The 17,697-nt window shown below is 47.6% G+C and overlaps 1 protein-coding gene across 1 annotated transcript in view; it reads right to left on the minus strand.

The window, feature by feature from the left end:
• Nucleotides 1–17,697, minus strand: part of MDN1 (midasin AAA ATPase 1) — a gene marked incomplete in the record, with an annotated part of 346,772 nt that overhangs the window by 235,059 nt on the left and 94,016 nt on the right. Inside the window, 3 exon segments of the mRNA XM_056566109.1 lie at nucleotides 7,417–7,530; nucleotides 9,127–9,223; nucleotides 15,520–15,664. Of these exon segments, the coding sequence (XP_056422084.1) occupies nucleotides 7,417–7,530; nucleotides 9,127–9,223; nucleotides 15,520–15,664 (356 nt within the window).

Genomic DNA, 17,697 nt, shown 5'->3' on the forward strand with positions numbered 1-17,697 from the left:
GCTGGCGTCCAAATGCTCTGAGCTGGAGAACAACTATATAACTGACCTTACTGACACCAGACGGGATGACTGGCTGCAGGCTGGACGACTATATTTACACTGCTTACAGGAGAAAGCTGCTAGGAAACAGTTCTTTAACAGACAGGTGGCCTTCGAGCTGGGCAATCACTCCAGTAAATTGCTGGCTCCTCTCATACACCAGAACTCGCTGTCTCCAACTGTGCTCCAGATTCGAGCCCTGGGCGGGACCATTCTTACTTCTAGTGCCGACATATAGGCTCGATTTGCATCTTTTTATAGTGACTTGTACACCTCGCGGGACACCTATCCCATAGATTCCTTGACCGACTATCTGGACACTATTACATTCCCTAGACTGGCGCCTGATGGTGTGGCTTCTTTGGACTCCGATTTCACGATGGAGGAATTGTCCAGTGCCTTTGGCGCCCTAGCGAGAGGCAAGACGCCGGGCCCCGATGGCCTCCCAATCAAAGTTTACCAGCGGTATGAGGAGCAGCTGGCTCCCTGCTTGCTGGCCATGTATCAGGAGGCGTTTCGTACTGATAGTCTCCCTGACTCATACTATGATGCCTCCATAGTGGTAATTTTAAAGCCGGACAAGGACCCCCTGGACTGTGGCTCCTACAGACCTATTTCTTTCCTGAATCTTGACTATAAACTACTCACTAAGATGCTGGCTACCAGACTTAATCAGGTGATCCTAGAAATTATCCACGCTGACCAATAGGGTTTTATGCCCGGCTGCTCCACCTCAGATAATATTCGCAGGGTTCAAGTACTGACGCAGGTGGGGGAATCACGTAGTGAGAACTGGGCCATGGCATCCTTGGATGCAGCAAAGGCCTTCGACTCGGCCGAATAGCCTTTTCTCTTGGAGGTCCTGCGTAGGTTTGGCCCTAACTTTATTAGGTAGGTTTCCTTTCTGTATCGGTCTCCGAGAGCCAGGCTGTCGGTGAACGGGGTGCTATCCCCTTATTTCTCTTTAGCCAGGTGAACGCGGCAGGGCTGCCCTATCTCTCCCTTACTTTTTGTCATAGCCATCGAGCCTTTGGCGCTGAATATTCGTTAGTGCCCGGACTATCGAGGCTTACGTATTGGCTCTCGGAGGATAGGGTGGGTCTGTATGCAGATGATATGATACTTTTCATGTCCCAGCCCAGGGACTCCCTTCCCTGTGGGAATGACAGACAGGTTTGGACGATTTTTGGGTCTCCATATTAACTGGGACAAGTCCACCTTTATGCCCCTGAAACCGGAAGGGTGGGGGGACCTCTTTCACGGATTACGTGTAGTTTCCCACTTTAAATATCTTGGTATTCATGTAAACCGAGTGCCTGGTGACTATCACCTACAGAATATTCATCCTTTGCTCTCTTTGGTTTGAGATAAATTCTGGGTCTGGGCCTCCTTGCCACCATCTGTGGCGGGCCGCATCAACCTGGTCAAGATGGTGATCCTGCCCAAGTGTCTCTGTCCTTGAACATGCCTCCAATCCGGTGCCAACCTCTTTTTTAAACATCTTCATGCTATGTTTCCTCCCTTTGTGTGGGGTGGGAATAGGTCTAAGCTCAGATTGTCTGTCCTGCAACGCTCCAAATATGAAGGGGGTATGTCACTGCCCGATATGCATTTATATTATATAGCTGGTCAACTACGCTACCTTAGACATTGGGTATCCCTATCCCCATCCCCTAATGGGGAGCACCATCTGGCTCAATTTCTCACCTTATCTCAACTGTGGCCAGTTTTGGAGGGCAGACCCAACACGGGCTCCTCTTGGCTGCCCTTGCACAGAGTGGATTCCCAAGTTTGGATGGCCTCAAAAAACTCCTCACATACACTAACGTTATGCTGGACAGGCAGCTTTGGTCTGACCAGACATTTCCACCTTTCTGGAAAACACATGGGGTGTTTACTATAGGGGAGGTCCATGACTGAGTCAACATTCGGGACTTTCAATATTTCTTAGACAATCACGAGCTTCCCAGTCACTCCTTTTATAAATATCTCCGGCTCAGACATACGTTCACCGCACAGTTCCCCATCTCGACAGTGCAATTCTCTAACTTCCCTATCATTGGAGTTTTTAAATCGCAGGGACCCCGGGGCCTTATTTCGGCTCTCTACACTACCCTTTTGAATGCCAAGATGAGGGGTGACCCTATTCCAGTTGAGACGCGGTGGAAAACTCTTCTAGACCTTTCTGAGGAAGAGAGGAGGGAAGCTCTCTCCTCCCACCTCTGTGTCCCCCACTGTCAATAATAGGCTTATCCAGTTATATATGTTTTATCAATCCCATCTCACACCTGCTCGTCTGGTCCGGATGGGTAGACACACATCTACGAACTGTCACCGCTGTGGAACACCAGGGGCGGACTTCCTACATTTGATGTGTTTATGTCTGATCATTCAAGACTTTTGGACTCAATTACTAGTTCACTCGTACAACGCCCTGTTCCTCCTGATATCAAGGTGTGCCTTCTGGGTATAATTGATGAGGAGCAGCGGACCCCTTGTGAGATTGGATTTTTAAGGGAGACAATTTTTGTCCCGAAAGTCTATAGCTTTAAGAGGGATGGATCCCAGGGTACCCACCATAGCTGGGTGGAAAGCTTTGGTGAATACCACGATTAATTACGAGTATTTGATTTACAAACATCGCAAGAACCAATCTAAGTTCAAAAAGGTGTGGTCAATCTGGTGTGCTTCTCCGCAGGCAAACTTTACCATCCCTAGATTCCTAACTATGAGAGACCAGTTTGGACCCCCCTCCTAGATTAATATGATTCGTTTCCATTCTTCTCATATTGAGTTCTAACGCATACCCTCTCTTACTGGACATTTTCGCAACATTTGGAGAGCTGATTTTATCTACTTTCCGTTACTATCCCCCTGCTTCTCCCTCCTTTCCCTTTACCTATCGTCCCCCTCTTCACCTCCCTCCCCTTCCCCTCTCCCAGACCTTTCTCCCCCCCCCCCCTTTCTCCCTCCGGCGGTTGCACTTCTATGTTAGTACGTCTTGTCCGTTGTCCTTGTATTGTCTCTAGTGTTTTGTTTGTCTGTCCACTGTTCCCACTCAAAGTGGTTGGTTTTAGTGTGGTTCCTTTTTGTGGTTTTGCTTTTCCCTAGTTTCCTTTACATGGTATGTGCCTTTCTTATATTTTGCACTTCATTCTGAACATTGTACTTTTCTACTGCACATACTTTGTAATAAAGAGTTTCAAAAAATAAAAAAAACGCTCCTCGAGAGAAACAGGGACAATTACTCCCTGAATGAGAAGGGATTGGAGCGCGCCCTGAAAGCCCTTGCCAGAGAGAGAGACCTGGGGGCACGGGAACAAAAAAAAGCGATCCCTTGGAAGGGAGGCAAACGATCCGGTATCCGTTGGATACCACATCCCTGACTCAGGAGTCCTGCACGTGCGTGGAACAGACATCCCGGAAGAGTAACAGACGTCCTCCCATCTGAGAAAAATCCGCAGGTGGGGGCATCCCTTCAGGCAGAGGTAGGCTTGTGGTTGTCCGCTTTGACCGCGGCCGCCAATAATGCCCGCAGACCTCACATGGCCACCACAGTAATGCCCCCAGACTCCACACACCTGAACCTGAAAGCACATGTACAAACAGGAGCACTTGGAAAAGCATGGACCAGAACATAGATGAAAACCCAGCCGAGAACAAGTTACAGGAAGAGATGAAGGTGAACATGCCCGCAGTGCAGGCAGCACAGATCTGGTTGGACATGGTCAGCAAGGAATGCTCTAAGGGTCTGCCCTAACACAATGGAAGTAAGAGGTCACGGGTCTGTAAGAAACTGGCCCCTTGGTAAAATTGCGTGCAAGGTGGCCAGGCCAGATGAAAACAGAGCCCTAAGGGGGCAACTGCAACAAAGAAAATAAGGGCAGCACAGGTGGCAGATGGACCCCTGGAGATATAAGGTATTGGCAAACTGGAAAATCCTGGGAGTGACTACAACATGGTTGAAACAGTAGGTGCAGCACTGGATGTTGTGGGTGCGCTTACAGGGTTCCAATCCTTATATTATCAAGATAGATAAGCTAAGCACTCCACTTTAGTGAGAAATGATATGTTTATTGAAGTAAGCAATCACAAACAAAATGTAACATTTCAGACAGAATAGACCTACCTCAGAGCAGATTGCTGCTGAGGTAGTGGGGGAGAAAATAAATCTAACAATCCCAGTCCATGTGTTTGAGTTAAGGGGTAATGGGACCTATAGTCACTGGTATAGACTACGATCGACTATAGGTCACATTACCACGAATGGTCGCAGTGTATATCCATGGTTACCTGTGTCGTCGTCCCCCCACATGAAGTCTTGGCCACTGTGTGCCTCCCTTACCTACAAACTGCTGGAAACTTCATGTTAGTCTCTGTCAGGATCTAGTAACAGACGGACCAGGACATAACACAGGAAGCGGGTGTGGCAGGGCTTAGCTACTGCTATAAGGAGGGGAGACAGTGCACCTGGGTTAAATACCTTTAATCTGGGAGCCTGTTTACCCCTTTTAGAGGCTCCACGCTGTGCCAAATAAGGGATTTATTTTCTGAAAACCCACTGGGTTTTGATCAGCTATCCTTGCGTACATACCAGTGTTAGTAGTATAGTAGTAGTATAGTGCATAGTGTAATTCCCTCCCTTCCTGTGCAGTGACATAGCGGTGGAGTAGGTGCTGTGGTGTGATTGGCCAGACATTTAACCCCTTAAGGACCAAAACAATCAGGTCTGTACGCCCTTAAAAGACCAGGCCTGCTTTTTCAAATCGGGATGTCTGACTTTATTAGAGTATAACTCTGGTAACGTTTTGCCAAACACGATAATTCTGACATTGTTTTTTTGTCAAAAGTTGTCCTTCATGTACATAGTAAAAGTAAGCCGATATCATTTGTAATTTTTTTTTACAATGCAAAAAGTCATGAAATTTAAAAAAAATATAAGATTTTTTGCTATTTTAACACTTATAGGTGCATATATTTATACTTTCTGACCAAATAGTTTATGAAACATACTTCCAGATGTCTATTTTTTTTAAGTGTTTTTTTCTTTTTAATTAACATTGTAAATGAAATAGAAGCCTAACAATTGCACTTGAAATTTTCAATATTTTCAAAATTTGAAAAGAACATCTTTTTTATGTGCTATGCAAGGTATGCAGAATTTTAAAGGTGGTAGAACATAGGAAACCCCCCCTAAAATGACCCCATTTTAAAAACTAGACCCCTCAAGGTATTCACTAGGGGGTACAGTGAGTATTTTATGGCCATCGTTTTTTGGCAGGAATTATTACAAAGTCAGTGTTACAAATTCGAAATTAGCTTTTTCCCACAAATGCATTATTTGTGGGACAGATTTTTTGTACATCGCTTCTGATAATGAAAAAAAGCACCCTACATTTTATTAAGCTGCTCCTCCCGTGTTCGGAAATACCCCCGCTTAAGACATATTTGCTTCCTTGGCTGCGTGGTGAGACCCAGAAGGAGAGGAGCGCCATTTGGCTTTCAGGGCATAATTTTAGGCAGAATGGATTATAGCTGTACTTCATGCCTGCAAAGGGTTTTAGCTGCCAGAACCATACAGAACCCCCACAAGTGACCCCCTTTTGGAAACTACACCCCCTATAGCATTGCTACAGACAAAAAGGGTCAGACAGAGAGCAGCCGCAGAGTATTTCACACCGCGGATGCTAGATCACTGCTGCAGCTGGGTAGCTCAGTACGTCCGCTTGTGACTGCTGGCGGGAAATCCGCCGCAATAAGTGGACGCACAAAGCTCCTACACAAAAATACATAATATGTAGGATCATACAGCGGACAACATGCTGCGGATGTCTGCTGTGTGATCCCACACACACACTACGCATTTTTTTATTATATTTTTTACACTTTTTTTTTAATGCTTTGGAATACTTAATATTCCAAAGCACTGAAGCTATATGCTGCCTGACAGTTTTCACTAGCAGGCAGCATATCAGGACGTGCCTCTGGCACATCCTTACAGGCAATAGCCAGGGCAGACCTGGGGGTCTTTGTAGGACCCGCAGCTGCCCAGGTATGAAGCAGCACCCGAGATCGTTGCGGGGTGCTGCAGGAGAGACAGAGGGAGGCCCCTCTGTGAAACTCCTTACAGCTCGCAGTCACTTCCGACCACGGCTGTAAGGGTTAAACTGCCGGGAGTGAAGTGAACTTCACTGCCGGCAGTGCGGCAGGCCCCGGCCAGCGGTGTATTAGACACAGAACCCCGTGATCGCGATTTGGGGTGCTGCAGGGAAGACAGAGGGAGCTCCCTCCCTCTGCCATAACACTTACAGCCGCGGTCACTTCCGACCGAGACTGTAAGGGTTAAAACTGCCGGGACTGAAGTTTACTTCAGTCCCGGCAGTGCAGCAGGGTCCCGGCTGTGTGATACAGCAGAGTCCCTGCTGCGATCTCGTGGGTGCACTGGGCAGCACCCACGAGAACCATGGACGAGTATACACGTCCATGGTCGTTAAGCTGTTAAGAGAAAAGAAGCACATGTGTGAGTACTGTCAGCAAACAACCAAGCTCTGGTCCCATCTCCTTTAATGGAGAGAATAACAGCTGTGCGCCATGGAGGGGGCTCTCAGAGGCCTAACAGCAGCAGTGAATGAAACATTTTTAACACTCTGAAAAGTCAAATCTTTAAAAAGGCACTTTTTTTGCCGTGATCAATACAGATAACGGCATCTGCGGCAGTGCAATCTGATCATCCAGAATGGCGCACGGCGGTCCCCTCACCTGCCTCCACTGCCTTCCACGGGTCTTCTGCTCTGGTCAGAGCCTTTGGTGTCATGATGCCAAGTTATAATACTGTGTAATATGCTTTAATTGCCTCCATGTGTCGCTTTGTCCTGTTTTTAAATTTTTTTTTTGCACGGGACCCACACCCAGATGTTGTATCCAGCATTCCAAGCTTCGAGGGACAATTTGTCATAAGTTACATGGTCTCCAGGGGCGTGGCTATGCCACAGTGGCTGGGTGGATAGCATAATTTCAGTAAATCCCTTCCACTCTACTATCCACCCACCCACTACAGTATAATCATGCCCTCTAGCTGCCATGTGATTTATGACTTATGGTCTAAGGCCACAAAGAATACTGGAAGAAGTCAAAGACAGTAAAACAACGAGACCTGCACTACAGCACTTCCATGTGTGCTTACTGTGCATGAAAACAGGACAATGCAGCACACAGATGTAACTGAAGCATGCTACCTTGTAATATAACTTGGCATCATGTGCTCAAAGGCTGTAAAATTTTAGAATATCCCTTTAATTTAGACTGGATTTAAATCCACACCCCAAGTTTTTATAATTAAGCATTTTATGGAGACTTTAAAAAAAAAAAAAAATGTACCTGATAATTCCTTGAACCACAGATTTATTGACATTGAGACCCCTCAAATAATCCATGACAAGTATTTGTAAATCATTTTCATTTTCTAGTTCTTCCACATAAAGTTCGGTAAACCTAAAAATAAAAGGTAAAATTAACTCATACCAGTTACATACTGATACAAACTGAATGATCATACAAGTCTCATATGCACATAAACCTGCACATTAGTGTACAAGCTGAAGTGAGGCATTATGTATTATCCCCTAGAATCAAGCCTTTACAGAGAAAATGACACTGTAAACCTCAAATACCCCCACCTAAACAATTTTCAGTAAAACACCTGTGCGTGACACTGTGTAAAAAGGCATACAGACGTTAAGTATGTGCCCAACTATTGATTTAAGAACAGACGGCAGAAAAAGACCACCTGGTCTACTTAGTCCCTATATTGTTTTCCTTTTACTTTAAGATGAGGAATGCAGCCAAATGTGGTTAACCTATAGCCCCCATAAACAGCCTTTCAAAATTCCGGTACTTCCTGGTTTGTGCAGGGAGCTAAAAGCTGCATAAAAGTACACAGACCATCAGCCCCTGCTCTTGGTTCCGGTGTGAGCTGTTTTCAGAGAGCTGAGCAGGCCACATGGTTAGAGAAGCAGTGAATATAAAGGAGAAAAGTGCGTGCACCTCAGCCAATCAAAGCTGATCACACACTGAAGCGCTGTAGGCTCTCTGAGAGCTGAAGAAAAGGGAGTGTGACCTTGCAAAGTGACCCACTGTCTACAACCAGCAAAGTGGAAACAACAGTAATCAATGACTTATTCCTGGGAGGAAGGCAAGAGAAACTGGGTATGTGCTCAGTAAAGAAGCAAATATTACACAGAGTTAGAGAACTGTAAATAGGCGCTGTCCGATATAAAAAAAAAATTTATATGTTGCACATCTTAGCAAAACATTAACTTTTCTAATACCCTACATAAGAAAATGTTATTTCCTTTTTATTTAATCATGGCTTATATAACCATGGCTTCGTCCAAGCTGAAGCACAGACCTAGACAAAGTCAAGTAAGTGAGAGTGGGCTAGCACTCTGTCTAATAGGACAGGAGAAAGCACAGAGGAGTGCTATCAGACAAGAGAGAGCACAGAGGAGTGCTATCAGACAGGAGAAAGCACAGAGGAGTCCTATCAGACAGGAGAGAGCACAGAGGAGTTACATCAGACACACATAGGAGTGCTAGCCCATCCTCACTTCCTGGACTTTGTCTATGCCTGTGCCTTTGCTTCAGCTTGGATAAAGCCATGTTTTTATGAGCCACGATTTAAATAAAAAGGAAATAAAACTGTCATTCTAATGCCCCCTTTTACACTACAAGTATCATTCTGCAAAAACCTCCGTTATTACTCCCAGCAAAAAGTCCTGAAAACTGCCATCAAAAAATCCCATTCAAAAGGGATATTTTGACCATCCATTTGCATCAGGTATGTCTGTTTTTATTAATCTCCAGTATTTTTGCCGGTACAAAAGACTGTGCATGCACTAATTTTTGGTCCGGCAAAAATAATGGTGAAAAAACGGCAGTTAAAAATTAACATTGAAGTCTATGGGAAATGGATGTTCAATAATAAAAAATTTTAAAAAAACTTATCAGTTAGTCTTTTTTTTTTTTTAGATCCGTTTTTTGTACTGAGCATGCTCAGTACAGCTTTACAAAAAAGTCCTAACCATTTACCTATTTCTTATTCCAGGTGGTAAATTCCTTTTGCCCACATCTGTAGCAGGATTCATGCAAGCAAATAACCGAAAGTCAGGATGTCGAATCAGTGGTTCTGTGCAATAAAAATAAATAATGAATAAAAGTGTTTAATCTAAATAGAAGACAATTACAAAAAGCTCCTCTAAAACAGTATAGCAAAAACTAAAAGTAGGTGCTGGTCATTTAAAACACCATTAAGCTGAGCATCACCCGAACTAAACTGTTTATATAGGCTTGGAGTGCAGGTAACACTGAATTCAAGGCTACATTCCAGTTATTGCTGTTTAAGAATTTAAATAGGGGAAGGGATATCCATATTCAGAAGGGGGGCGTTTAAAAGGAGAAAGCAGGCCAGACATGAGGGTGCACTTGGGGCTTGGAAATGTGCACAAAGCCAGCTCCTTTGTATAAAAAACAGCCTCAACACAGGAATGGAGCCAAGTATCAAAAAAACTGTAGAGGTCCTTTGTCATAAGTGTCACCAGCACTAAAAGTCTATACCAACAGGTTAGTGTGAGTGATGCAGATGACAGATTCCCTTAAAAGCTGGGTTCACACACATTTTGGGCCTTTTATTCAGCTGGCCCAAAAAGGGAGATTTTTGTTTACCTACCGTAAAATCTTTCTCGGAGGATCCATTGGGGGACACAGACCGTGGGTGTATGCTGCTGTCTCTAGGAGGTGTGACACTATGGTAATAAAAAAGGTCGGCTCCTCGGCAGGATATACCCGCCTTCAGGCTCTGAGCTAATCAGTTTAAGTTCCAGAGCAATAGGAGACGACCAACAGGTCAAAGAAAAACCCAAAACTGTCCGAGAACCAGAAGAAAAAACATAACTGAACACACCCTCGGACAAAGAACCACAGGAAATCCCAAAAAGGGTGGGAGCTGTGTACCCCAATGGATCCTCAGAGAAAGATTTTATGGTAGGTAAACAAATCTCCTTTTCTCTATCGGCTCCATTGGGGGACACAGACCGTGGGACGTACCAAAGCAGTCCCCTGGGTGGGCAGATAAGCAGTCAGGCAGACGGCCGTTCCACTGCCGCCTGCAAATCTTTACGGCCCAGACTAGCATCAGCAGATGCGAAGGTATGAACTCGGTAGAACCTCGAGAAAGTGTGCAAAGACGACTAGGTAGCTGCCTTGCAAATCTGCGAGGCCGAGGCTCTATTCTGGAGAGCCCAGGATGCCCCAACAGAATGGGTAGTCTTCCGAAATGGCAGTCCGAATCCACCGAGAAATGGTGGCCTTGGAAGCAGGTTGTCCCTTGCGACGACCTTCCGTAAGGACGGAAAAGGAATCACACTGATGAAACGAAGAAGTGATGGAGAGATAAGACCGAACAGCCCAAACTACATTCAGCTTGTGTAGTAAGCGCTCCTTAGGATGAGAAGGAGCAGGACAAAAGGACGGGAGGATAAATTAATGGATTAATGTCCTCATTTGGAAGGAAAGGCCGAGACCACCTTAGGCAAAAAGGAAGGATCTGGCCGGAAAACAACCTTGTCCTGGTGGATCACCAGAAACGGAGAACGGCAGGAAAGAGCTGCCAATTCAGACAACCTCCGGATGGAGGTGATCGCAACAAGAAACGCCACTTTCCAAGAAAGGAGGCGGAGTGACACCTCTCTAAGGGGCTCAAAGGGTGCACCCTGGAAGGCACTCCGAACCAAATTCAAGTCCCAAGGGGGAGAGGGTGACCGATAAAGAGGAACAGCGTGCACCACGCCTTGAAGGAAGGTCCACACATGAGAATTAGAAGCTAGGGGCCGCTGGAAAAGAACAGCCGAAACCTGACCTTTAAGTGAACTGCGAGACAACCCCAGTTCCAACCCAAACTGTAAAAAGGAGAGAAGACGGGGAACCGAGAAGGGTACCGGGTAAAGTCCTGAGCTCCACACCAACGAAAATAAGACCGCCAAGTACGGTGGTAAATTCTTGCGGAGGAGGGCTTACGAGCCCTGAGCATGGTGTGAATGACTCAGGAAGAGAACCCGCGGGACCTCAAAACCACTGTCTCAACAACCATGCCGTCAAATGCAGCGACTGTAAATTGGGGTGGCAAAGAGGACCATGAGCGAGCAGGTCCGGACGGAGCGGAAGGCGCAGTGGAGCGTCCTCTGCTTTGAGCTTGCTCAGCACCCTGGGAAGGAGCAGAAGGGGAGGGAACAGATAGGGTAGGGCAAACCCCACCCAATGAATCACTAGGGCGTCCACGGCCAGAGCCTGAGGGTCCCGGGACTTGGACACAAAAGGAAGGATCTTCCGATTGTGCCGGGACACGAAGAGGTCCACGTCCGGAAAGCCCCAGAGGTCGCAGAGCTGCGTGAAGACCTCTGGATGTAGAGACCACTCGCCGGGGTCGGGTGAGGAGCGACTGAGGAAGTCCGCTTCCCAGTTGAGCTCTCCCGGAATGTGAATCACCGAAATGGCAGGAACCTTGCTTTCCGCCCAGGTGAGAATCTTTGTCACCTCGGCCATGGCTGCCGAGCTGCGAGTGACGCCTTGTCGATTTATGTATGCCATGGCGTTGTCCGACTGAACGCGGACAGGACAGGACTGAAGACGGGCCTCCCAATGAAGACGACAAAAGAAACGCCTGTAATTCCAATATGCTTATCGGAAAAAGGGCCTCCCAGGGAGACCAGAGTCCCTGAACCGTCCAATCCCTGAACACGCCGCCCCAGCCCGACAGGCTGGCATCCGTTGTAACTACCTGCCAGTGAAGGGGAAGAAATTACCGCCCTTGGAGAAGAAGGGGGGAGCAGAGCCACCAGAGCAGAGACTGACGGACCCTGCGAGGGAGAACAATCTGACGATCGAGGGACAGAGGAGGCCTGTTCCATCGAGAGAGAATCGCCAGTTGAAGGGGGCGGTAATGAAACTGGGCAAAGGGTACGGCCTCCATAGTTGCCACCATCCAATCCAGGATTTCCATACAAGTGAGGATGGAGACTGAGACCTGGGTCCAAAGGGAGCTGACCCCCGACTGAAGCTCCAGACGTTTGTTCGGCGGGAGACAAATTCGGGCAGAGTCCGTGTCGAATCGAAGTCCCAGGAAGGTTAGAGACTGGGTAGGACGGAGGACTGACTTGTCCCGGTTGACCATCCACCCAAAGCGAGTCAGAGTGTGGAGAGTGACGTCCAGATTCAGAGTCTGGGCTCTGGTTGGAGCCTTAATGAGAAGGTCGTCCAGATAGGGTATCACCGAGATTCCCCTCGACCGTAACAGGCCCATCACTGGCGCAAGGATCTTTGTAAAGACCAGAGGAGCCGTGGCTAGACCAAAGGGGAGGGCTACGAATTGAAAGTGCCCCTCCGGAACCACAAAGCGGAGGTACCGATGATGGCCTGGAAATATTGGCACATGGAGGTAAGCATCCTTGATGTCCACAGATGAAAGGAACTCCCCTTGTTCCAGGGACGCCACCACCGAACGGAGATAAGGATAAGAAGGTGACGGTTGAGACGCTTGAGGTCTAGGATTGGTCGCACAGAACCTTCTTGGGGACCACAAAAAGATTTGAATAATCTCCAGTATTTTTGCCGGTACAAAAGACTGTGCATGCACTAATTTTTGGTCCGGCAAAAATAATGGTGAAAAAACGGCAGTTAAAAATTAACATTGAAGTCTATGGGAAACGGATGTTCAATAATAAAAAATAAAAAAAAACTGTTATCAGTTAGTCTGATTGACATCTGAAGATCCTGGGTCCTCTAAGTGAAAGGTGTCTCTTATGGCTGTCACCAATGAGTTCACCGTTGCAATTGAGTCCGAACGGTCCTCTGAGTTAGATGCCGGCTCGGAAGCCTCATCATCTACCAGTTCACCAGGAGAATGTGAACGAGTAGAGGTAGTCCTGGACGGCGACCCTGACCGGGTACGCGGCTCTGGCGTGGCAGAGCGGCGACTCCGAGAACGTCCTCTGGAGGAGCGACGTTTGTGCCCAGACGACGGGGGGGGGGGGGGGGGGCAAACCACGTGGGGAACGCTCACGTCTATCTGAAGACTCAATGGAAGAGTAAGACGAGGGCCCCTAGTACGCTTGTGAGAGCGTGAAGTATGTGGAGATGAGGAGCAGGCCCTTTCAGAGGCCCTGCGCAGGGAAGACCCCTTCTAGGCGGACACCACTTCCCAGGAGGCCTCAGCCACCAAACGGGAGACTTGGGTCAAGTCAGCCATATACTGGGTCAGGGAAGAAACCCAGGCTGGTGGAGCGGCTGAACCCACCGGAACTGAAAAGGCATCAGGGGGTCTGGGGGAGCAGTGGAGCAGGCAGGGCAAGTGGGCTCAGCAGAGCCAGACATCTTGGTATTACAGTGCTTACAGCAATGTAAGTCACTGAAGTTCCAGGTTTCTGTTAAGAGGGAGGAACAGCTCTGGGTACGGACAAAATGAGAAAATAGACAGTAACTTTCTCACCCTAGTCTGTGTCCCCTGGCAGCTGCAGTGAGAAGAACCCGGCTCCGTGCAGCTAGAGTGAAGGAAAAGGCAAGCCAATAGGAAGATAGAGGCGTGCCTGAAGCAAGGCACTAACTAATTGGCCCCTTCTTATTGAAAATCATGCCCACAGCGCTGATTGGAGGCTGCTTTGCGCCTCTGAAGAGCTCCCAGCCCTGTGGGCGGAGCTATAGACTGCCGAGAAGAAGCTGTAATGGCGCCAGCTCCTTGTTCCGAGCGCACATGTCAGCCGCATATGCGCTCGGGGGAATAGAGCGGACGGCCTATGCACCGGCATAGACTGCCGGAGAAAAGTGAAAGTAAGCCGGTGCTGAAAGCCCTCGGCCCGTACCAGCGTCGCGGCTATCAGACGCATATAAGACGTATCAGACGTATATCCCGCTGGGAGGAGCAGACCTTTTTTTATTACCATAGTGTCACACCTCCTAGAGACAGCAGCATACACCCACGGTCAGTGTCCCCCAATGGAGCCAGAAAAAAAAAAAGTTCAAATATAGAAGCACATGACGCCAATACTTTAGGCTATGTTCTGATTGTTATTCGTTATCCAGGAAGAGAAGTAAAGAAGAGGATTTCTGTACTCACCATAACACCTCCCATGTAGTGTTCATTAGGGGATACAAAAGACCATGGGTATATGCTGCTGCCACTAGAAGGCGCTGACACGAAAAGTAAAAAAAAAAAGAAAGGACTCCTCATGAGGAGGATGAGCAGGACCCGCCCAATGGCATTAAAGTGTGGCTGTCGCAAATTTTTACCCCCTTAACCTAGCAATAGTGTGTTACAGGTGTGTGCAACAGTAATGCAGTCATACCTTTAGCTGCATTATAGGAGTTAGTGTGATCATAAAAATTGCTTTTAATAGGAGTCACCCACAGATAGGACTCTCACCATCTCATTGTTCTGTATGTCAATCACACAGCAATCCCAACTCATTTGCCTCTTTCAATTCGACATTCCCACAGTAATTTCTCGCTCCCAATGCCGGTTCTTTCTTGATATCCTACCTGGTTGCTGTGATCACTTGAGGTAGAGAGTGAATGAGCTCTCTGTATTTTAGCATTACACATGTGCTCTGAGCAGACAGAAATCGGAGAATTCGCTTTAGGCACATCAAACCAATGGAGGGCGCAAGCGCTGGGACCTGGGTGTCAATCATAGCCTTCCAGCAGACCACAAGATGACCCGGAATGACAACAAAAGCAGGTGAGGGGACCTCCTCCATCTTGGATGATGTAACAAAGGGCCAGGACCTAAGCAATGCCAATTCATTGCCAGGTGCCAATTTGTGTGGCTGGTTCCATATGTTGTTGACAACATGTAGCATTGGGTAACACATTAACACCACAGCTTTGAGTAACACAATAACACCACCCTAAGGCGGGTTATATGAATGGAGGAAAATCCCAAGCGGGTGAGAAGGCAGTAACTTATCTTTCCTCTTGACAGGTTTTGATATATCCCCCCCCCTTAGTGTCAGCAGCATATACCCATGTCTCCCAATAAAGTGACCAAGAAAATATTCGTAAACCTTCACTGCATTACTGATTAGGGATCAATATGGCCACGTAATAGATGTGATTAGTGGGTTTCTTTATAACAGATATGTGATCACAATACAGTGCCCTATTTAAACACAATGCAGGTTGCTCTGTTCTTTTACCTTATAGAGTTCAATAGAAAGGGCATCTGCATTAAAATTTTGATCTAGGGTTTATTTGTTTTCAAAGGCCAAATCCTCACCAATATTACAAGCCACATTAACTGGTCTATTAGTAACAAATGCCGCCAATGAGCTACAAGTAGGGAAAGACCAACCTAGACTCAAGTTGTTTTATAAAGTTGATGATGAAACAATTTATTTAGTTAATAATAGGTGTTCCAGAAACCAAATAGTATAATACCTGTATCGCCTCTGTCAAGTAAAACAAGGGAACCAGATGAGCCCTCGAGTAAACCACACAGGCATTCCAGTGTCTCAGCAGCTGCTAAGTTAATTTCATCCAACAAAATCCACTCTCCTTTCTTTACAGCTTGAGCTAAAGTACCCTAAGGAAAAAGTAGAATATTATAAGATGAAAGGAATAAGAAGATTTTTGTTTACTTACCGTAAAATCTCTTTCTCGAAGGATCCATTGGGGGACACAGACCGTGGGGTGTATGCTGCTGTCTCTAGGAGGTGTGACACTATGGTACTAAAAAAAAGTTGGCTCCTCCCAGCAGGATTTACCCGCCTTCAGGCCCTGAGGTAATCAATTTATATTCCAGAGCAATAGGAGAGGACCAACAGGTCAAAGAAAACCCAAACTGTCCGAGAACCAGAAGAAGAAAAACATAACTGAACACACCCTCGGACAGAGAACCAAAGGAAACCCCAAAAGAGGGCGGGAGCAGTGTCCCCCAATGGATCCTTCGAGAAAGAGATTTTACGGTAAGTAAACAAAAATCTCCTTTTCTCCAGCGGCTCCATTGGGGGACACAGACCGTGGGACGTACCAATGAAGTCCCCTGGGTGGGCAGATAAGCAGTCAGGCAGACGGCCGTTCCACTGCCGCCTGCAACACTTTACGGCCCAGACTAGCATCAGCAGATGCGAAGGTATGAACTCGGTAGAACCTCGAGAAAGTGTGCAAAGACGACTAGGTAGCCGCCTTGCAAATCTGCGAGGCCGAGGCTCTATTCTGGAGAGCCCAGGATGCCCCAACAGAACGGGTAGAATGAGCCACAACCCTGAAAGGAGGAATCTTCCCCTTACAGCGATAGACTTCCGAAATGGCAGACCGAATCCACCGAGAAATGGTGGCCTTGGAAGCAGACTGTCCCTTACGACGACCTTCTGTAAGGACGAAAAAGGAATCACACTGACAAAACGAAGTAGTGATGGAGAGATAAGACTGAACGGCCCGAACTACATCCAGCTTGTGTAGTAAGTGCTCCTTAGGATGAGAAGGAGCAGGACAAAAAGACGGGGGGACAATGTCCTCATTGAGAAGAAAGGCCGAAACCACCTTAGGCAAAAAGGAAGGATCTGGCCGGCAAACAACCTTGTCCTGGTGGATCACCAGAAACTGAGAACGGCAGGAGAGAGCTGCCAATTCAGACACCCTCCGGATGGAGGTGATAGCAACAAGAAACGCCACTTTCCAAGAAAGGAGGCGGAGAGACACCTCTCTGAGGGGCTCAAAGGGTTCACCCTGGAGGGCACTCAGAACCAGATTCAAGTCCCAAGGGGGAGAGGGTGACCGATAAGGAACAGCATGCGCCACTCCTTGAAGGAAGGTCCGGACATGAGAATTAGAAGCCAGAGGCCGCTGAAAAAAAATAAAATAGCAAGGGCCGAAACCTGACCTTTAAGGGAACTGAGAGACAACCCCAGTTCCAAACCTGACTGCAAAAAGGAGAGAAGACGGGGAACAGAGAAGGGTACCGTGTAAAGTCCTGAGCTTCACACCAACAAATATAAGACCGCCAAGTACGGTGGTAAATTCTTGCGGAGGAGGGCTTACGAGCCCTGAGCATGGTGTGAAAGACTCGGGAAGAGAACCCGCGGGCCCTCAAAACCGCGGTCTCAACCGCCACGCCGTCAAATGCAGCGATTGTAAATTGAGGTGGCAAGGAGCGGAAGGGGAGGGAACAGATAGGGTAGGGCAAACCCCACCCAAGGAATCACTAGGGCATCCACGGCCAGACCCTGGAGGGTCCCAGGACTTGGACACAAAAGGAAGGATCTTCCGATTGTGCCGGAACGCGAAGAGGTCCACGTCTGGAAAGCCCCAGAGGTTGCAGAGTTGCGCGAAGACCTCTGGATGTAGAGACCACTCGCCGGGGTCGGGTGAGGACCGACTGAGGAAGTCCACTTCCTAGTTGAGCACCCCCGGAATGTGAATCTCCGAAATGGCCGGGACCTTGCTTTTCGCCCAGATGAGAATCTTTGTCACCTCGGCCATGGCTGCCAAGCTGCGAGTGCCACCTTGTCGATTTATGTACGCCACGGCCGTGGCGTTGTCCGACTGGACGCGGACAGGACGGGACTGAAGCCGGGACTCCCAATAAAGAAGACAATGACGAATCGCCTGTAATGC

Source organism: Hyla sarda, chromosome 3 (genome assembly GCF_029499605.1).
Source record: "Hyla sarda isolate aHylSar1 chromosome 3, aHylSar1.hap1, whole genome shotgun sequence".
Classification (NCBI taxonomy): Eukaryota; Metazoa; Chordata; class Amphibia; order Anura; family Hylidae; genus Hyla; species Hyla sarda.